This window comes from Culex quinquefasciatus, chromosome 2 (genome assembly GCF_015732765.1).
Source record: "Culex quinquefasciatus strain JHB chromosome 2, VPISU_Cqui_1.0_pri_paternal, whole genome shotgun sequence".
NCBI lineage: Eukaryota > Metazoa > Arthropoda > Insecta > Diptera > Culicidae > Culex > Culex quinquefasciatus.
The window spans coordinates 25,655,102-25,677,731 of record NC_051862.1 but is presented as its reverse complement, the minus strand read 5'-3'; the positions used below and the strand labels follow the sequence as shown (position 1 = coordinate 25,677,731).

Below are 22,630 nucleotides of genomic sequence, written 5' to 3'. Positions count from 1 at the left end.
TTTATTCTAGAGTCAGATCCATACAGCGTCATTGTTTATTTGGTCGAAGTGTACTAATTCATTGGCAGATCTGATTCTAGTTGTAATGTACGACAAGACTACTGACGGACGTGACAGGACGAGGGCCCAGTTTAGAGGTTTCGACATCAACGATGTGCGGCTGGATCACCCTCCCAAAAAAAAAAAAAAATAAATAAATAAATAAATAAATAAAAAAATAAATATGGATATAAGTATAATACTTACCCCAAATTTTTTATCTTTCAGACAACCTAACCCTCCAGGACAACAGCCGCTACATCCCGGCGGTACGTCCGATCGTGCGTCGAAACCTGCTCAGTGAAAGTGGCAGCGGTGCCGAGTCCGGTGAACTGCACAACACTGCCGTCGGCGTGGTCATCCCGACCACTCCAAACTCTGCGCTTCAGAGCTTCCGGTTGAACGACACCAGCGGCGGTCCCTCGACTAGCAGTGGTGCCGGAACTTCTAACATTAACAACAACTTGCTGAACAATAGTGCTGCGCGAAACGTGCTGAATCCGTTCCACCAACTTCAACAGCAACAGTCGCAGCAGCAGCAGCAGCAATCTTCGCAACTGCGAGCCTCTCCACTGAGTTCACGCGTTCCGGACGGTGCCTCGCAGAACCAGCTGAACTTGAACAAGAACTCGAACCAGCAGCAGCAGCAGATCCACCACCATCATCACCACGGTGGAGCCGTTGGCGGTGCCAAAGCCAACAACTTTGAGGACAAGCTGAGCCAAATTCAGGAGTACATCAAGCTGACCACCAATTTGATCTCGTCGGTGCAGATTGACAACGTGAGTATTCGATTCTTCGCACACACGCAAAAAAGGACACACCCCAGAACCTCTCTCTTTCGCAGAGCACTGGGAACACTAGTGGGACACAGAAACGGAACAACACCGACGACCTAGACCGCAACAATAGTTATAGTAGAAGTTCCGCTGGTTCTGGGCCCGAAGTTGGTGTTGGTTGTAGCATGGGTGACGAGAGTTGCTATTTTGTGCCGATCAATTCCACTAGCTTAGAGTGTGCGCGCCAGCAATTCGGAGGTGCGTTTTTCTGCTGTACCAGTCTCGGATTGTGTGATGTGGCTAACTAACTAATCTGTGCCTTGTGGCGTTGCGTGGAATGTGTTCTGCTAGTATGGCTTACTAACCCAAATGTGGCTTTTCAAGTATTGGTAACGAGCAAAATTTCAACTCTCTTGTCACGGTTTTGATGACCCAACTGATGGGGAACTCAGAATAACACAGCTTTCTTTACTAAATCCAACAAACCTAAAACAAAACTAAAGTATTCTACTTATTACCAATTAAGTTTTACATTTTTCAAATTTAAATTATGCACCACGATTAGCAACAAGCTTGAGATTTATTTCTAGATTTGCAAGCTACTTAAAAAAAAATAGTTCAAAAAATTGAACAAATATTTCTTGATGGATGAAAATTCACCATAATTTTTATTTAACTTTTTTAATGGTTTTTTTTCGATTTGGCTGGCATATCTATTAATCAATCTTGAACCTATTGCTAATGGCGTTCTTGAGAAAAAAAAATGTTTACAAATCATTACCTTAAAAAAGTACTATTTGCTTTCAAAAAAAAATTCAATATGTTTTGTCCAAATTTTGAATATTAAAAAAGCATTAAAAAATAATATCTCCCAAACAAGATTTTGCACCATCACGCAAAATGGCTCAGAAGTTGTATTTTTCGTCCCCTAAACATGACAACGTTTTAAGATACATATTTTGGGAATCCAACCGGTTATTAATCATAAGTAGGTAAATAAAAAAAGATTTTTTTCCGAATTACGAAGATTCATTTATTATCAAATCCAAAGCCAAATCCTATGCCTTTCTTTAGTAAGAAAAGCAAAAAGTAAGATTTTCTATAATCTGAACGGCACATCCGATCGAGATCAAATTTGTTTCAGAAGCTCGGTCATGGTCTGGGCTATGATATAGAAAAAAATTCAGAGAAAATGGCAAAGGAATAATTTTGGGGACTGCCACAAAATTGGCTTTACCTTTTTCCCCTCATTATTTATTATTTCACATATAAAAGCTGAAATTTTTGACCCAACTTTTAACAAGGATGAAAATTCGGCCGGAGGTAGAACTCAACAAATGAAATTTTTCGGAAAAACACATGATTCGAATGTATCATTTTTGTCTCATTATTATTAATTTTGGCTGCTGTCCATACAAAAATGGTACGTAAATATTCAAACAGCTGTAACTTTTGAGTGAATTTTCTGATCAATTTAGTGTCTTCGGCAAAGTTGTAGGTATTGTTGAGGACTATTGAGAAAAATGTAGGTACACGGAAATAAAATTGTCGATGTTTTAATCAACTTATTTTTCACAAAAACTCTATTTCCCAAAATACGTATTTTTGATTTTCGAGATTTTTATATGTTTCAGGGGATGAAAACCCGCAACTTTTGGGCCATAGAGAGTATGGTAAAAAATCTGCCGCCGACTTATGAATTTTTGAAAATAATATTTTTGGAAAAATCGAAATTTCACACAAAAAAACATTACCTTATTTTTTATTGTATAATTGAATTTGTGATCGAAATGTACTTAACAGTTTTTTTTTTGCAGGCCAAGGATTGATACCTAAGAGCATGCAATGGCACTGACCTTGTTGCGTGCTCTTCGGTTGACGTCCACGTAAGGAACATCCTGGAAGGAGCGTAACTAACTACATCCGTAGTTCTGTTAGATCATCCGAATTATCTTGATCAGAACAGTATAGCTCTGGTTCCTTGCGAGTGTCCTATTTTCTTACCTCCACGTTGGCTTGGTTTTCATGATGACCTAGCTGGTGGCCTGTGGAAACGGATCGTAAACCTTTGACCACCGTGGGTCAAAGTCGAGACGGCTAAAAGAAAGGGGCGCGACAATGTGGGAAAGGGAAGTCATTTGTGATTGTAGACGGTATTGTTTTGATTCGCAGTATGTTGAGTCAACTGCTGTGGATGTACCTGAAACATCGCACAACGGGGTTTCTCTTCTTTCCATTTCATCTACCACCTATCTTCTGTTTATTTTGTTTCACTGATTTTCTAACGCGGCTCTGTTTACTATCCTCCATTTGATTTCGATTTTACTCATTTGATTCTCTTATTTCTCAACGCTTTTTCACTCTATTTTACCAATTGATGCTGCTGTAACATACCTTCTGCTTTCCCTGCTTTCCCCCTTCCCAATCAATCAATCAATCAATCCTTAATTTGGCAGTCAATTTTGTTTATCATGTGCCTTTTCTTTATTTGTCTATTTGAATAATTCAATATTCATTTTGGGCCAATATTCAAATTTGGGCCTATAAATTGCCCTCAATACAATCTAAGCTTGTTTTTACCTCTATTTATTAATTATTGTTAATTTCTTTATCTTCTTCATAAATTACTATCTTTCTTTTACTATTGATTCTTCAGATAGTATATTTCTTTCACTGTCCATTGTTTTCAATCTTTACCCTTTTCTTCAAACAAATGAGGTTCGAGCCCTTACTCATTTTTGGAGTGATCAAAGAATTAACACAAATATTACTATTGTACTTTTGAAAAACTTTTATAAAATGCTTAGGACCAAAATTGTAACAAAACACCGCGACAAAAGAAATAGCAACATAAAAACACGACTCAACACTAGGAAAGATTTCAGGAGAAAACAAAACACAGTAAAATAACCATTAGTTTTGAATTCAAACTAAAAATAAAACAGTTTTGCTTTAATGAAAGTTGTTAGGCACACTTTAAATGGTTAGGCGCTTATACTTACATCAAACCCTACGTAATGTACCACCCCGGCCGAGTTAAAATGCGTAACCGGAAAAGAAGGTGTGCATGCCTGGCACGAACACTCAAAGCGTGTTCTAGCGTGCTGCTCGTACTGACTCAGAGCAAGGGTGAGATGTAGGTGTAAGGGCAGTGCGTGTTCGTCGGGAACCTAGTGCATAAGATCGGTCAAGGCCCGTTCTTACACTGAAAATTGCGAATTGCGAATTGCGAATTTATTTATTTGAATAATTCTTTATCTGTCCTATAAATTATCATTACTATAATCTAAGCTTGTTTATCTCTTTTTATTAACTATTGTCTAATTTTACATCTAATACATCTAGCTTCTCATTTTTATTCTTCAAAATACGCTCATCATTCTCTTACTATTGATACTTGATTTTTATAAAATAAATTATCTTTTACTGTCAATTGTTTTCAATCTTCACCCTTTTTTCAAACAAGTGAGGTTTGAGCCCTTACTCAATTTATGGAATGGTTAAAGGATTAACACAAATATTACTATTGTATTTTTGGTAAACTTTTATAACATGCTTAGGACCAAAAATTGTAACAAAACACCGCGACAAAAGAAATAGCAACAGATAAACTCAACACTAGGAAAGTTTTCAGGAGAAAACAATACACAGTAAATAACCATTAGTTTTGAATTCAAACTAAAAATAAAACAGTTTTTGCTTTAATGAAAGTTGTTAGGCACACTTTAAATGGTTAGGCGCTTATACTTACATCAAACCCTACGTAATGTACCACCCCGGCCGAGTTAAAATGCGTAACCGGAAAGAAGGTGTGCCTGTGCATGCCTGGCACGAACACTCAAAGCGTGTTCTAGCGTGCTGCTCGTACTGACTCAGAGCAAGGGTGAGATGTAGGTGTAAGGGCAGTGCGTGTTCGTCGGGAACCTAGTGCATAAGATCGGTCAAGGCCCGTTCTTACACTGAAAATTGCGAATTGCGAATTGCGAAATGTACTTTACAGTTTTTTTGAAAAGGCCTCCATTTTCAAGCCACCGAAAGTATGAATTTAGCGAAATATTTGCAGTTTTCCGATTTTCAAAAATAGCGACCATGAGTGACCATTTCTGAAAATATTTTCTTTGAAAAATTCAGAAAATTTACTATCAAATTGTCCAAGAGACATTGAAGATTGGACCTCTGGTTGCTGAGACAGCGGCTTAAAGAAAAAGAAACAGGAAAACTGATTGTGGTTTAGTAGACGAAATACGTATCTGTCAAGATATTAAAAATATATAGCGGAATTAAAAGGAACAACTCGTCTCTTTGTATTCATAGGAAAATTGAAGTTTTCTAAGTCTCACCCAAATAACCCACAATTTTCTAATGTCGATATCTCAGCAACTAATGGTCCGATTTTCAATGTTAAAATATGAAACATTCGTGAAATTTTCCGATCTCTTTGAAAATAATATTTGTAAAAAAATTAATCAAGACTAGAGGGCGTAATATTGAATGTTTGGCCCTTTTAAAATGTTAGGCTTGATTCAAAATTTTAACATCTCAAAAATAATAAAATACGTAATTTGTTAAATTGATTTTTCGTGAAAAAAAAGATTTTTTGATAGTCCTCAACAATACCTACAACTTTGCCAAAGATACCAAATTGATCAGAAAAATCACACAAAAGTTACAGCTGTTTGAATATTTACGAACCATTTTTGTATGGACAGAAGCCAAAATTGTATGGAGTGAACCAATGACACAAAATAGTTGATTTTATTTTTTCAACAATTTTTGATTTTTCAAATCAGTAGAAGTCATGAACAAGTTTGGTCATCAAAAACATTGAATATTGAACGTTTGCTCCAGTACAGCCCCTGATAGAAAAACAGGAAAAATGTGTTTTTTGAGTGTTGATTAAAAATCTTCCAATATTCAGAAGACGGTTGCCAAACCGATCAGACTCGATTGCCCCAAGCCTGGGTCATCGTACTATTTTATTGTTTTACATAACCAAGTGCAATTTCTCAATATTTCATCATCGCCATTTTGACCGCCATCTTGGATTTAATGTTTTCTGATAAAGTGATCAGGGCAATTTTGGAATTATATTTTAGCTCAACTACGAAAAACAACGAAAAAAAAAAGATTTAAAACGATTCTTCGACATTTGCCAAAATGGTTTGCTAACAAGTTTATCTGGAATATATTATTCAGATAAAAGTCAAAAGACAAAGAGGTTTCAAATAAATAGAAATAATTTGGCCAACATTTTCAGCCTGGTGAATCCAGTTACCTCAGGAAGATGGTTGCCATAGTTTGGCGCCTGCATAGCTCTATGTCACACAAGCGTTAAACGGAACAGGCCTACTAAGGAAAGTTTACCGCAGCGATGTTTCGTTGTACATGGTTTGAGGAAGTGTAAAGATTCATCACCATACAGTTCGTGTTTTGTTGATATATTTTTCTACATCACTACTAACACATCGAAAACATATTTTAGTTGTTTCAATAGTATTTTTATAGTTCCAAACGCTAATCCAAACTTGCTTTCTCCTATCTCTTCCCCCTACACAGTTAAACGGCCCCGTCCCCAGTCGGTGCAGAGCATCCAGAGCACCACCACGCACTCGGCCACGCCCGTCCAGACGCCCTCGTACGACGACCTGCGCTACCGCATGGAAAACCAAAACAAAAACATGCAAGCCCTGAAGGAACAGCAGGCGCACCTGCTACGTCTCCAGCAAGCGGCGCGCCAACAGCTCGCGGACATGGAGGCAATGCGGGCGCAGACCGCGCAACCTGTGCAGTTGGAGAACTTTGAGTCGGTCGAGCAGGTCCAGGAGGGCATCGGGGGGATTATGGAGCGGATGCGAGTGTTGAGTACGTTCATTCAGAACCAGCAGGAACTGGGGAATATGTTGGGGGGTGGGGCGGACAATGACGACGTGCTGAGCGAGCAGGTTGCGCTGCAGCAAAAGTTTGCCGAGTTGCGGGACAAGAAGGCGCAGATGCACAGCCTGGTGTCGGAGCTGCAGAACTTGAACGTTGAGGCGAGCAGACAGTTTGATGGGCAGGCGGCAGGGGTTGAGCGGAACGTGCCGATTGAATTGACCAATGCGCCGGCGACGGCGGATATGCGGAAGGCCACGAAGACGTTTATCAATCAGAGTCAGAATGTGAATCAGGGGAGGTTATGAATGGTGGTAGTCGGGAGGTTCGATGACGCCGAAGGTGGAGAACGTGGTTGATGGTGGGAGTGAGGAGGGTTTGGATGAGGAAGAAGCGGAGGCGATCGCGGGGACGGCGGACATGCTGAACGATAAGATCAACGAGATAAATGCGATGAAGTCGCAGCTGCGGAGATTGAAGGAGATGATGGACACGGTGAAGTTAATGGAGATGAAGACGGGTGGGTCGATTGACGAGGACGAGGAGGACGCGCCGGAGGAGAACGACGAGAATCCGGAGGATGAGGAGGAATCGGTGGAGAATTCGCGCTCGCCGAGCGTCGCTAGTCAGATCAGTGATCAGCAACAGGGTGCGGGAGGTGGTGCTTCAGCGGTTGACGAGAGTCGGAGGGAGCAGCTGAACCAGCGAGTTGAGGCGTTGCACGCCATGACGCGGGATTTGAGGAGCAGGCCAAGTCGATTGCGGCGGAGAGAGATGCGTTGAAGAATGCGAGGTCGGAGCTGCAGAAGAGACGGAACAATGTGGCGGAGTTGCAGAACCAGGCGGATTCGCAGGCCGCGGAAAAGCTCACCAATCATGTGGCTTCGTATGTGACTTCGTCGGCGGGAGCGACGAGTTCGAAAGAGATGGCGCTGAAGGCCGAGTTGGAACAGAAGAAGCGCGAGTTGGAGCAGATTGCCAAGATGACGCAGAGCATGAAAAAGAACACGGAGTTGTCCAGGAGGAATACGGAGGTGACGACGGCGCAGCCGAAGGTTTCTTCCGTGTCTTCAGCGGATTCGCTGCGTTCGCAGAGTCATCCTCCGGTAATTCCACCGCCGCCATCGGCTTCAGCTGTGAACAACACGAGCGCAAGTAACGCTACAAATCTCTCGAAGCATTCGGCCGATTCCGGAGTTACGGATATCTTTGCCAATGCACATCTTGAGTCTGGAAGCTATCAGTCGAGTAGCACGCGGAGTTTGAACATGGTTCCACCAATGCCGGACATTTGCAACCGGGCTGATCGATACCATCATCGCAAGTCCGAGGACGTTGGCACGTCAACAGGACGTAACGAGCGGACTTCACCGTGGCCGTCCCATTTGTTCGCTGGAGCAGGTCCGTCCAGCTCGAACACCGGTCCACAGAGTCCGCACTTTCACCCCTCGTTCGGCGTAGGTTCGGACATTCACTCGTCCTACCCGGCCTACTCCGGCTATCCAACCTACGCGAACCTCCTCCCACCTCACACGCCCAACTCGGCGCCAGCTCCCCCACCCGATCCGCTCATGTTCCAGCACTTTATGCAGACCCAGCAAATGCTGATGAACTCCATCACCCAGTGCAACCAACTGCTCTGGATCCAGCAGCGCGAGATCAACAACCTCAACAACGCCGTCCTCCTTCTCCAGGAACGCATCCTCAACAGCGGCCACGGCGGCATCCTCACCGAGTCCCACGTCCCCCCGTCCAACGGCCACATCCGCGCCGAATCAACACCCCCCAACAACTCCCTCTCCTCCAACCCCTCCGCCATCTACAGCCGGGCCCGCTCCGAGCAACCCTCGATGCAGGTCCACCAGGGCCAACCTCCCCTACCACAACCTCCCCCAACCCTCCTACTCCACCCCCTCAAACAACCTCCCAGCAATTCTTCACCCCAACCACGACCGCGACCTCCCAATTCTCCGTCAACGCGCAAATCCAGCGCAACAACAGCAACATCACCCGCAACTACCGAAACCTGCGCCACGTCAACATCAACACCGCCAACAACGCCATCTACGAGCAGCAGCAGCAGCAGCAACCCAACTCCCTCTACGACCATCACAACTTTATGACCCAAAACGGAACGGCGAGCTCAGCCAACGAGGAACAGCAGACGTACAACAATGGTGGTCCCGTTGGTGGGGGGAACCTCGGCCCGTCCAACATGATCAACAACTTGGCGAATGGGCCGCCAACGGCGCGCCGGCTTGTATGAACAACTTGAACAATAGCAACGCCAACAGCAGTAACGTGCAGCAAGCGTTGAACAACCAGGTGCTGCCGGGCGTGCGGGCCAACAATTACTGGGATAACTTTAGGAGGTGAGTTGGGGGTTTTGGACGGGTCCGGTTGGAAGCTCGAATTAATTTCCGTTCCCTTTCTTTCATTTTTTCTTTTTTATGTTTTTGTTTCGTTTCTTCTCCGGTAGATGGTAGAGACTTGCTAGTCGGTAATCGTTAGGGTTTGCCTCCATTTTAGATTAGTAACTTATTTTTTTTTCTTGTAAGCTTAAGCAATAGAGAACCACATTCAAAATAGTTTTGGGTAGGCGCGATCAATGCATTTGTCCTTTATTGTTACCTTTTTTTTCTTGTTATGTTTTGAGATAAAGTTACTCGTAAAGTTGATGATTCCTCGTGGTGAAAACCATACGTTCGTACCTAAACAATTTCGTTTAGCTTGTTTTGGCTGGCTCATCTTGTTTTGAGTTTACCAGTGGTAAGTGTGTGTATTTGATGTTTGTGTGAGTTTTTGCTTGTAAATACAAAACCTTGTGTGAGTGTTGAAATTGAGATTAACTCTGTGACGTTGTGGTTTAGTTTTGGCTTGAAAGATTACTTTAAATCCGCTTGATCACTAACGGTGCCCGCCATGTCCGACTGTAGATATCTAGTAGAGTGGAATTTGACCAGTTCTTTTTATTCATGTTTTAATAATGAGTTTTATATTTTCTATAAGTTATGACCATTTGAACAGAAACTGTATTGTTGATTTTCGGTTCTAAAACTCAATAATTCTTAAATTAAAAAAAAAAACTATTTCGAAATTAAACCATAAAAGTTTCAAAATACATCTAAAAAAATTTAAACTAGGAAACTGCCCATGTTCGCATAAATGTCCCATATGCAAAAACAGCAAGCTGAGAAAAACGCATTTGAAGTTTGTCCCATACATAAGGCTACGTGTTAAGTTTTCGCGAAAAACTGGATTCCTCCTGATTTCTTGAACAAAGTACTGGATGTTATAGGCTCTTTCGAAAGAGCACACAATTTTGAACAAACTGCATCAACAACTCGAAATCGATAAAAATGCATATGGGACATTTATGCGATCAGGGCAGGAAACACATTTAAAATAGTAAAATCCCAAAATTTAAAAGCTGCTAAAACTAATTCTTGAAAAATAAAAATTCAGCTATGCAAAACATTATAAAATAAAAATTTGTAAATTCGAAATTCGAAAAATTTAAATTTGGGTGTTTAAAGATGTAAAGTTAAACTTACAATAAATTTCAAAATTGAAATTTTTTTAATTTTAAATAATCATATCCAAAAATTAAAAGTTTAAAATAATTAAATTTCTAAGAATTTACGATGACTTTTGATTATTAATAACAATAATATTTTTTTAGGATTTCAAGATTTTTAGGATCTAAACAGTTGCAAGAATTTCTGTTTCTTTTGAAATTTCAAGAATTTAATAAATTTTAATTATTTTAAGAGATTTAAATTTTCAAGATTTTCAAATTTGATTTTTTTTCGAATTTTTCGATTTTTTTTTATTATTTTGAAATTTTTTAGAATCTCAAGATTTTTTTTTTGGGATATTGAGAATTTTAAGATATGTATAAAATTATGAAAAAAATAAATTATTATAATTTTAGAAATTTTAAAAATTTCAAAAATGTTAAGAATTTTCAGAATTTTAAGAATTTTAAAATTTCTAAATTTTAAAATTTTATGAAGTTTTAAAATTTTACAATTTTAGAATTTTAGAATTTTAAGAATTTTTAAAAATTTTAAATTTTAGAAGTTTTAGAATTTGTCAATTTTCAGAATTTTTAAAAATTTTAAATTTCAGAATCTTGTAAATTTTTGAACTTTATAGAAATTTTAGAAATTTTATTTTTTTATTTTGAATATTTCTTTTTTAATTTTAAAATTTTCAAATTTTAGAATTTTAATTCAATTCAATTGGTGTTTATTAGAAATTTAATTTAATGTTTATTAGAATTTAACATCCTGGAGCAGAACTGTTAAATTCTAATAAACACCAATTGAATTGAATTAAAATTCCTAAAATTTTAAAATTTAAAAAATTGAAAAAAAAAAATAAATATTCTAAAAATTAAAAAAAAATTAAAAAATTCTAAAATTTCTATAAAGTTCGAAAAAAATTAAAAACTCAAAAATTCTAAAAATTTTAAAATTTAAAATTCGACAAATTCTAAAAATTCTAAAATTCTTAAAATTAAAAATTCTAAAATTTAAAAACCTTATAAAATTTTAAAAAATTCTAAAAATTTTAAAATTCTTTAAATTCTGAAAATTCTTAAAATTTCTAAAATTCTTAAAATTTCTAAAATTCTTAAAATTCCTAAAATTATATTTTTCATAATTTTATACATATCTTTAACATTTGCAATTCAGAGTTTTGGAGAATATTCAAAATATTTTTTTTTTTAGAATTTTAAAAATTCAAATGGTTTAAAGAATTTAGAGAATTTAAAAAAAATCAAGAATTTTAAAAATTACAAGAATTTTTCAAAAAATTACATTTAAGAATTTTAGAGTTCCAAGAATTTTAGAATTTCAAGAATTTTAAGAATTTTATGAATTTCAATACTTGTTTTTGTGTTGTGACATTGTTTTTTGAAAAATTCTTAAATTTAAGAATTTTATTAGTTTTAAGAATTTTATGAATTTTCATCCTAAAAATTTCAAGAGTTTTAAAAATTTCAAAAATTTTAAGAATGTTAAGAATTTTAAGATTTTTTTTGTTTGCTTGTGTGTTTTTTTTTTGTTTGACATCGTTTAAATAAAAATCAAAAAATCAAGAATTTCAGAATTTGAATATTTTAAAGAATTTTGCAATTGCCTCAACAATCAAGCCTCGGACAATTAATTTCTAGTAAGAATCTCGTAATCGAGAACGCCAAGGCAATGCTGTAGAGTGAATAATTTGATTTGAAGAATTTTAAGAATTTCAAGATTTTTTTTGTTTTGTGACATTGTTTCTTTATGTTTAAAAAGAATCAATAATTTCAAAAAATTAAATAGTTTCAGGAATGTTTTGAATTTTATCAATGTAAATATTGTCAAAATGTCAAGAATTTTAATAATTTTAAGAGTTACCTTTGTTCCGTGATATTGCTTTAAAAAAATCTAACTATACATGAATTTCATAAATGTCAATAGGTTATTTTTTTTTAATTTTATGAATGTAAAAAAAAATCAATGTATTAAAGAATTCAAGAGTTTGTTTTTTAAATAATATCAAGAATTTTGAAAATGTCTACAATTATAACCATTTTGAGGATTTCGAGATTTGTTATGTTTTGTGACATTGTCTTCAAAAAATTAAAAAAAAATCAAGAATTTCAAGAATTTTAATATAGTTTTAAGAATGTTAAGAATTTCAAGAGTTTAAAATTTCATTAATTGTTTTTGTTTGATAACATTGTTGTTTTTAAATCTAAAAACAGAAGCATTTTATGAATTAAAATAGTTTTAAGTATTTTATTAATTTATGAATGTTAAAAATGTCAAGAATTTAAAGAATTCAAGAGTTATTTTTTTATAATTTCAAGAATTTTAAGAATGTCGAGAGTTTCAAATGTTTTAAAAAATTAAGAACTTCATGATTTTTTTTGTTTCATTGTTTTTCAAAAATTAACAAAGTCAAGAATTTCAAGATTTTAAATAGTTTAAAGAATATAATGAGTTTTATTAATGTTCAGAATTTCATGAATTTGAAGAATGACAAGAATTTCAAGAGTTTTAAGAATTTTAAGCATTTTAAGAATTATTTTTGTTTTGTGACATTGGTTTTCGAAAATAAAAAAAAAATCAAAAATTTTAAGAGTTTAAATACTATTTTATGCATGTTATGAATGTTAAAAATTCAACATTTTAAAGAATTTCAAAAATTTTAGAAATTTCAAGAATTTTAAAAATTTGAATGATTTGAAAAATTTAAAATTTTTGAAATGAGGAACAAATGAGCGCAACGCAAAGGTACTCATACAGTTATAAGACTCTCTCGCTTGCGCAGAGTTCTTCCGTGTGAATTCTACCAAAATGCCGAACACCTTTCCCATAATTGCTGCATTCAAATGATTGCTGTCACCACGCAGCACCGCACAAGCAAGAAAGAAAGGAACAAGAAAGAGAGTGCTTGAGTGTTTGGCTCGGCATTCATTCGTTTCAACTTCGTGTGCGTTTACGGACGGTCTCTTCGTGGTACCGATCAAGACAAGCGCGCTCAGTAGGCATTCAACGACTTTTGTTTATCGTTATCGATCTTTGATAATGTCATCGTTAACTATCTTTGTTGTTTTGTTTTTCGTTTTTACTTTTCTTAACTGTTTGAATATCATTGAAGATTCTTCATTTTTGTTTGTTTGTTTTGATTTCTTTTAATAAATATATTTCTTAAATTTTTGATTGTTCTGCATGTTTTAATTGCCTTTTCTTTTTTTAAATGAATTTTTCAAGTTTTTTTTAGTTAAAAAAACGTAAAATCAAATTTTCCTCTTAATTCTTTTCAGCTACTCGAGACAAAACTTGCTGTCGAGCAACAGCTGCAAAAGCAACGAGGACTCGTGCGCGTTAGGTGGCGGCGGCGGCGGCGGCAGTACCTCAACCGCCCACGGAAGCGGTGGTGGTGCCAACAATGGTGGCGGTACCGCCCTTCCCGTCGGAGGCGCCGCCACCGGCAGCGGTTCCGGCAACTGCACGAACAACATCAACAACCAGATCCAGCAGCGCAACAACAGCAACGTGATGAATAACAACTACGGGAGTGGTGGGAGTACGAGCAGTAATAAGTATCCGCCGAACTTTAATCGGAACAATTCGTTCAGCAACATTAATCAGCAGCAGCAGCAGTTGGATGTGGGGCCAAATTTGCAGCAGCCGAGCTGCGGGTCGCACCAACACTATCAATCGATGCCGCCGGAGGCGGCAGCGGCGTCGGGTTCGTTCCAGATGTCGCAGTCGGCGTTCGTTCATCAACAGCAAGTTCAGCAGCAGCAGCAGCAGGTTCAGCCGCACCACACGCCGTTGAACCAGTCGAGTTCGTTTGATTTGGGCGAGTTGCAGTTCCACACGAATCCGATCAACTTGGGGCTGGCGAACAAGAGCGGTCATCCGAAGGGGAGTGCCCACAAGAAGTACCCGCTGTCGTTGAGGTCCTGCCGGGACGCGAATTTGGCGGCGGCTGGTGAGGGGAGTTCTAACTTTTACGGAGTAGGCGCACACGCCGAGATGGTCAGCGATCTAAATCTGGCCTCGGCCAGCAACTACCAGCACGACTCGAAGTCGACCTCGAAGCTGTTCGAGGCGCTCAAGGAGAACGTCTACCAGGAGGTGAAGAATCTGATTACGGCCAACGAGTCGCGGCCGCACTTTTTGATCCAGCTGTTCCGCGAGCTGCAGCTGATTTCGTCGGATCCGCTGAGGCAGCGCACGCTGCAGTCGATTCAGGAGCTGTACAATCGGTACATTGAGTCTACGCTGGCCAGCAGCAGCAGCAGCAGGGTGGAGATGTGCAGCAACAGTTGCAGGACGGTGGAGGTCATGTGAACAATGTTGGGAGTAATAACTTGCTTTCGTCGGGGGCGAACGAACCCGTTGCCGGGCCGTCGTCCCAGTTGGCAGCTGAGAACGTGGAGGTCGTAGACATGGAGGTGACGCAGAACTACACCAACGTACGGCAGCAGGCCCAACAGCAGGGCTTTGCGTTTGTTCCGTCCGCGGAGAGTACGCCGATTGCCGGTGGGAGTGCGAAGGAGCGCGACCGGAACGACCTTGGACTGCCCAGCTCGGAGATCATCAACATCATCATGGGGACATAGTTGGAGTGATCAACTCGGTTGACTACATCAACGACTCCGTGTTGTACAAGATTGCAGGGGTTATTTGCAACCACGCGACCGGAGCTTCTAACGGACTCTTCCACTACCAACAACAACAACAACTGCCCCAGCAAGATCAGGACCGAATCCTCGGCAATCCCATGCTTGGACCCTCAATGGCCGCCTTCCTAGCCCAAAACGACTCGGACGTCATCAGCCAGGAAGACTTCCTGCGCCACCTCGAAAGCTGGAACCGCACCGACAAGGACGAATTCATCTCCAACCTGGAGAACCTCCTGAACAACATCCTCCTCCGATCTTCAGCCGCCGAAGGCGACTCCGCCGCCGTCTCTTCCTCCAACCTCAACGGCGACGAAGAAGCTCAAATGCGAGCCCAACAACAGCAACACCAGCACCAGCACGACTCGACGCTGTCTGCCGGCGACGTGAGCACCGACAACAACGAAACCTTCAACCCCTCGGAGAACCCCTTTTCCCCACCCGGCGTCGTCACCGCCGCCGCCGCCGCCGCCGTCCCCCTGAGTTTGACTCGGCGAGTTTACGGTGCCGTCGCCTCGAGCACCTCGGAAAGTGACAAAATGTCCAACGGAGGTGGAGGCGTTAGCAGCTCGAACGGGTACGCCTCGACGACGTACGATCTGGCTGAGGCGGACCAGATTTGCGATACGAGTCTACCGGGTGCGGGAGGAGCGGTTGGAGGAGCGCAACCGGTGGCGGGGCCTAGTGGAAGTAGCGCTGGGGGGGTTGTGGGGCAGGAGGGATTTGAGGATCGTTGGAGGGTGATGCAGAAGAAGCTGGACGACGATTTGGCGGATATTATCGAGAGGAATCGGAATGCGGAGCGGGTGGCGCAGGAGCAGCAGCAGCAGGATCAACGGCATCAACAGCAGCAGCAGAGACGGTCCAATGAAGGGTGGCAGGACGAGGATGGAGAGGGGAATCTGGATCCGGAGGTAAGGCTGAGGAAGTGGTTGGAGGAGTTGTGAAGGGTGGTGGTGAAGAAATGAAGATGAGTTTTATATTTATGAGACATGAAACGACTTTTAACTAATAACTTGAACCCGATTATTCTGAGATGGCAAATTTGCTTGTTTTATAAATATCGCAACCAAATACTGTATTAATCTCTTGATCCTATTCTATCCGTATCTCCGAAATCAAAAAGTTAACACACAATCATAATCCCACATTCTGTAGGTAGTAGTTGCAAAGTAAAGATTTATGGTTTTGTAAATTTCGAGAAAACAAATCAATTTTTCGTTCGATTTACAAAATAAAATTTGAAAAATACATATCATAGAAAAACTATACTTTGATAAATAATACTACAATTAACAAGGAAAGAAACGAGTTTTTTCATGTTTATCAAAATTAAAGCGTTTTGCCTTCCTCACCTTACTGAGGAAAGGCTATAAAATCACTCGAAAAATGAACTTCCCAATTAGAGCTCCTAGACCCACCTTCATGTATACCTATCGACTCAAAATTCTGAGCAAATGTCTGTATGTGGTGGGATGTTGATAAAAAAATTGTCACTCGATTATCTCGAGCCTGGCTGAACCGATTTTGTCCCTTTTGGCCTCATTCGATCCGACTTGGGGTCCCATAAGTCGCTATTAAAAATTATGCAGTTTAGTTAAGTACTTCAAAAGTTATGCTAAAAAAACAATTTTGACTAAAGTTCGGAAGATTGTAAAAAGGGTGATTTTTGTAAGAAAACAACAACAACATTGTTCACAAAATACAGTATTTTTTGAAAGTACTAAGATTTTCTAAATTTGCAGTACTTTTTTTTAACTTTTTTGAAAAATTCTCGGAAATACTCAAATTTTCTAATTTCATATATGGGTTTCAAACGAAGCGAAATTTTTTATGCATGTTAACTTTATTTTTGGAAAATACTAAAATTTTCATAAAATACCTATTTTTTACGAAAATGCTCAAATTTTCAAAATTTGCGATATGGGTATCAAACGAAGCGGAATTTTGTATAATTTTTCGCCCTATTAAAGTTTTTAAGGAAATAGTAAAAAAAAATACAAAATACCGTTTTTGACGAAAATACTCAGATTTTTACATTTGGCAATATGGGTATCTAACGAAATGAAATTGTGTACGCGTTTTCACTTTTAAGAGTTTTTTGAATACTCATTTAGAAAATTTGAGTTTTTTTTCGGAAAATACGGCATTTTTAAAAGTTTACGTGTTTCAACAATTTTTTTTTAATAAAGTGGAAAAGCATACACAATTTCGCTTCGTTAGATACCTATAGGGTAGAGTAGTCATCAATGAGACACGGGGAACAATGATAAAATGGCTCTCACAAGTCGTAGTTCCAACCAATCAGGTTCATATTTAGGGGAAAGGTGTATCTACTGGATACACGTCTTCTATAATAGTGGCTATGGTTATGGACACTCCCTTGAAAAGTTATTCATAAATGTTTGATTCTGGAGTGTAAAAGTAAATTATGGACAAAAATTACTTTTCGCTCGAAGGCTGCCATTCACACCAAAACTAATATTTCCATAGGGATTGAGTTGGGCTACAATGTCCTTTCATTAGGTTTGGCCAAAATTTAGAATATACTGTCTCATTGTTCCCCACTCATTTCAGCTCATGGGTAACAATGAGACACTTTGATTTTTTCTTCATTAAACTTTTCAATATCTATGGAAATCTTTCAAAACATGAATTAAAAGTGATTTTTGGCATATTTATAGAGTTTTAACTTTATTTAAGCAAAAATACAAAGTTATTTGGTATAAATATACGAATTTTACAAAATTTAAATACTTTTTTAGTATAACTTTTGTTAATTAAAGTTTCATGTTGGCAAAATTGCTCTAAAATGTTCAAGGCAAGTCACCTGTAATGGAACAATACAAAACCATGATGTTTTACTAGAAAAGTATTGATTTTCGTAGAGTGTCTCATTGTTCCCCAGCTGTCTCATTGTTCCTGCCAAGTGCGTCTACAATGAGACAGTTGAATAACTCTGGCTGTAGATGTCGGATCGATCTCATATTTTGGTCAATGTTAGAACACATTAAACGAAAGAAAATGCAACGAAAAGCTCATTAACACATGCTGACGAAAAAATGAAAAAATCTTTGAAAGTTGAAAACCAAAAGTGTCTCATTGATGACTACCCTACCCTATTGCAAATTTTAAAAATTTGGGTATTTTCGAAAAATATGGTATTTTGTGAAAATTTTAGTATTAACAAAAACTATTGAAAATTGAAAAGCATACAAAATTTCGGGTATTAATGTTATGAAAATATCTTAAGAGCGAGTCCACGAACAGGGCATACCCCTTTGAATGGGATGTCGTTTGGACCTCACCAATCTGCCAGAAATTTTCAGGGGTTGTTTGTACATATAAAACTAGCATCTGGCCAAAATATGAGCACTCTAGGTCAAAGGGAAGTGGGGAAAATCGGGACACAAAATTTAAAGGTTCAAAAACGTCAAAAATCTTAAAAAGGCTATAACTTGGGGAAAATTCAATTAAATTTCAAGATTTAAAATGCATCTGAAAGGACTTGAAAAATGCAACAAAATGCAGGGTAGAGCATCCCAATTGGTTAAATTTAAAGGGAGTTATTGGCACTTTAGTGAAAAATAGCATAATTTTCAAACTCAAATAAAAAAGTGTTCCATCTGGATATCAACTCGGTTCGACCTGCAGCTTGTAGGGGACATCTGGGACTACCATCTGAGACTGAGAACGCTTTGGGTAAGGCAGTTTAACATATTAATAGACACTTTTACTTTTAGTGATTTTTTTGGTTGTATATTTTTGCTCGGGGGACCCCTTAGATCTCATTTTCTGGTGATAATTTTTCATATTCGTGTTCCTGAGACAATTTCACAGAATAAACATGCATAAAAATGTTTATTTTCACCAATTTCAACTCTTTAAAAAATGAAAGAAAAAAAAATTAAGAACCTGTTTTTTTTCTGGTGTCATCTAGTATCCTTGGAAACGAACTTGATTTTCAATAAATGTGAATCGAAGATTTTGTCAACTTTTATTTTTTAAAAGGGCTAAAATGGATGAAAATTTTTATGCATGTTTCTGTTGTGAAATTGTCTCAGGAATACGAATATGATAAAATTATCACCGGAAAATGGGATCTAAGGGGTCCCCCGAGCAAAAATATACAAGCTGCAGGTCGAACCGAGTTGATACAGTCATGCCTCGGTTTTGCACGCCTCGGTTTTGCACTGCCCCGGTTTTGCACCGTGCAGCTGCCTCGGTTAAGCACGGCCCAGTGCTTAACTGAAGCACAGAGCTTATGGGATTTTGGCTATATGGGAGACATTGGCTATAATTCTATGAATAATCATGCAAACATCAAAAAATTATAGTGTTTTGGAATTGGGATGATGTCAGTTATCCATTAAAATTATTATTTCATGAAAATTTTCACAAAAATACGTATTTTTCCTGTATGTTGAATTTGCATTTTTTTCTCTCTAAAAAATCCAAAAATATATTGTTATTGCAATATGGGTATCAAATGATCAGGTTTTTTTTCATACATTTTGGATGTAATAACAACATTTTTAGAAAATACTCCATATTTTCACAAAACTACGTTTTTTCGAAAAAATACTCAAAATTTAAATTTTTACAATATGGGTATCAAACGATCGGGATTTTTTCATACAATTCGAATATAATAACAACATTTTTAGAAAATGCTCAAATTTTTCACAAAACTACGTAATTTCGAATAAAATACTCAAAGTTTCCGTTTTAACAATGTATGAAAAAATCCCGGTCGTTTGATACCCATATTGCAAAAATTGAAATTTTGAGTATTTTTTTCGAAAATACGTAGTTTTGTGAAAACTTTGAGTTTTTTCAAAAAATGTTGTTATTACATTCGGAATGTATAAAAAAATACCGATTGTTTCATAACCATATTGTAAAAATTGAAATTTTGTGTATTTTTTCGAAAAAAACGTAGAGTTGTGAAAATTTTGAGTGTTTTCTAAAAATGTTATTGTTACATCCAAAATGTATGAAAAAAACCTGATCATTTGATACCCATATAGCAATAACAATAAATTTTTGGTTTCTTTAGAAAAAAAATATGCATTTTCGAAATACAGGAAAATTACGTATTTTGTGAAAACTTTCATGAAATAATAATTTCAATGGATAGTTGACATCATCCCGATTCCAAAACACTATAATTTTCTGATGTTTGCATGATTTTTCGTACGATTAAAGCCAATGTCTCCCATATAGCCAAAATCCCATAAGCTCTGTGCCTCGGTTATGCACGCCTCGGTTTTGCATCCCCCATATGCGGTGCTAAACCGAGGCAAGACTGTATCTCGTGACGGATGGAACACTTTTTTATTTGAGTTTGAAAATTATTCTTTTTTCACTAAAATGCCAATAACTCCCTTTAAATTTAACCAATTGGTATACTCTACCCTGCAATTTGTTGCATTTTTGAAGTCCTTTCAGATGCATTTTGAATTTTGAAATTAAATTGAATTTTGCCTAAATTATAGCCTTTTTGAGATTTTTGACGTTTTTGAACCTTTAAATTTTGTGTCCCGATTTTCCCCACTTCCCGTTGACCTAGAGTGCTCATATTTTGGCCAGATGCTATTTTTATATGTACAAACAACCCCTGAAAATTTCAGGCAGATTGGTGAGGTCGATGCGAGATGGGTATGCTTTGCCCATGGACTCGCTCTTAAAACGCGTTTTTCTCGGAACGTCGAAATGGCGGGTGCGACAAGATTGCACGACGACGTCGAAATGGGAAAAGCTGGATACTAACTACGTAGCTCTTCCACAATTTCAAAAATCACATTAACACATTAACACATTAACTCTTGAGTTTTTTTTTAAAAAGGTCCAATAAACCAAATTTTCAATTTTTGCATTTTGGGTGTTTTTTAATACCCCTGACCCAAGGCGGTTTCAAAAACACCCAATAAGAAAAACTGGAAATTTGGTTTATTGACCTTTTTAAAAAACTCCAGAACGTAAAATTTGACAATACAATTTCCTTGTCTATTTTTCCTCACCATATCACAACCACCAGGAACAGCTGCCAATATTCTACTGAAAGTCGCACTGCGAACCGTGCCGTCCCGGACGGTTCTGGAATCGCAGCAACCCGGAGGAGGAACAGCGTAATGATGCCACTCAAAACAATCCCAAAACTACTCGACTGCGAATGATCTCTTGTGAAAGCAATCCCGAAAGTGACCAGGTTCCGCCGCCGGCCAACAACGCACCACCGTCGGTCAGGTTTGGCGCCTCGTTTCTGCTGCACATTTTCTACGTGATAGTGTCGGTTCTGTTCAGCCGGAAACGGTTCTGGGCGAACCGGTCCGGATGACCACCGTTGGGGTGCAACAACTGTGTTTAGTGCTCATTGTATTTATTCTCGCGTGTAATGAAAGGAATCAAAACTGATAAAGTAAAGCAAAATCTCTAGAAACTCTCGACTTCGCTTATAAAGCTCAGCTCATCCTAACACATACAAACATACAATCAATTCTAAGTTTACGGCTAGAAGTTAAACATTAAAATTAACAGTCACTCACTTAAACAAAAAAAAAACGAACAAAATATACTAATTCCCCGAATAATGGTAAAAAAGTGTGGCTGAAATGATCCGAAAATTCCCTCGAAAAGCGAAAAGTGGGTCGCTGCTTATCTCAGTTTCGAAAACCTCGTTGTATTTTTTCTCTTATCGTTTTTGTAACCGTTTCCGTATCGTTTGTTGTTATTAAAATGATAAGTAATGTTCTACAAATTTTGAAACCGGTTATCACACGATAACAAGTCCAATTTAATTGATAATGAGCGATCGAATTGATTAAAGTGGGGCGCACCTGGTGCTAGGTTGAACACTGAGCAGATTCTCAGAGTTATTCCGGTAAAAAAAAAATTTTTATTACAATTCATGATTTTCAATTTTCAAATTCTTTAAATTATTTAAATTTTGTTAATTCTTAAAATTATTTAAATTCTTCAAATTCTTTAAATTCTTTTTTTTAATTCTCTGAATTCTTGAAATTCTTGAAATTCTCTAAATTCTTAAAATTCTTAAAATTTTTAAAGTTCTTTAAATTCTTAAAATTCTATATATTTTTTTAAATTCTTTGAATTCTTCAAATTCTTTAAATTCTTTGAATTCTTTTAAATCTTTAAATTATAAATATTCTTTCAATTTTTTATATTCTTCAAATTCTTAATAATGTTTTAATTTTTTTTTTTTGGGGGAGGTGTCCACGTGCTTCCATCCCGCCAGTTCATATGTATAGCCTTAGTGTTGTGTTCACTGTATTTGATATTTTGTGAACCACACCGTACGCTGTACTCGACAGATATGGACTGGTTCCCGGCCGGGCTGATGGGTCTCGCAGCTGGCTAGTTGAACGTACCTGTTAGAACATCAAATCATGATGTTTTATCCTTTTGTTTCCTTAGTAACAGGAGAATAGTTAGTTCAGCAAGGGAAGCAATAGTTTGATCCGTTCAGCTGTTGAAGCAATTGCTTTCGATTCAAACTTGTGCTGAACATTGTTGGACTACCTAGACTACTGATCAAAGAAAACAAACACGAGGGTACAAAGGGATAAGCTCCCCCCGGATGGGGCTAAATTGTGGAACGCTCCCAGTGAGTTTTACTGAGCTGCTTTGGACATTTTAGGTAGGGTAGGGTAGTCATCAATGAGACACTTTTGGTTTTCAACTTTCAACTATTTTTCTATTTTTTTCATCAGCATGTTTTAATGAGCTTTCA

General features: G+C 37.8%; 1 protein-coding gene across 1 annotated transcript; it reads left to right on the top strand.

The window, feature by feature from the left end:
* Positions 1 to 239: 239 nt before the first annotated feature.
* On the top strand, positions 240 to 21,061 carry LOC6031718 (the record flags this gene model as incomplete). Its single annotated transcript, XM_038250217.1, is given in 13 exon segments — positions 240 to 825; positions 939 to 1,076; positions 2,484 to 2,486; positions 6,375 to 6,976; positions 7,008 to 7,428; positions 7,431 to 8,562; positions 8,564 to 8,624; positions 8,626 to 8,929; positions 8,932 to 9,061; positions 13,510 to 14,479; positions 14,515 to 14,803; positions 14,806 to 15,791; positions 20,918 to 21,061. Coding segments are annotated over 13 exon segments (5,646 nt in total), but the record flags the coding sequence as incomplete, so codon positions are not given.
* Positions 21,062 to 22,630: the final 1,569 nt, after the last annotated feature.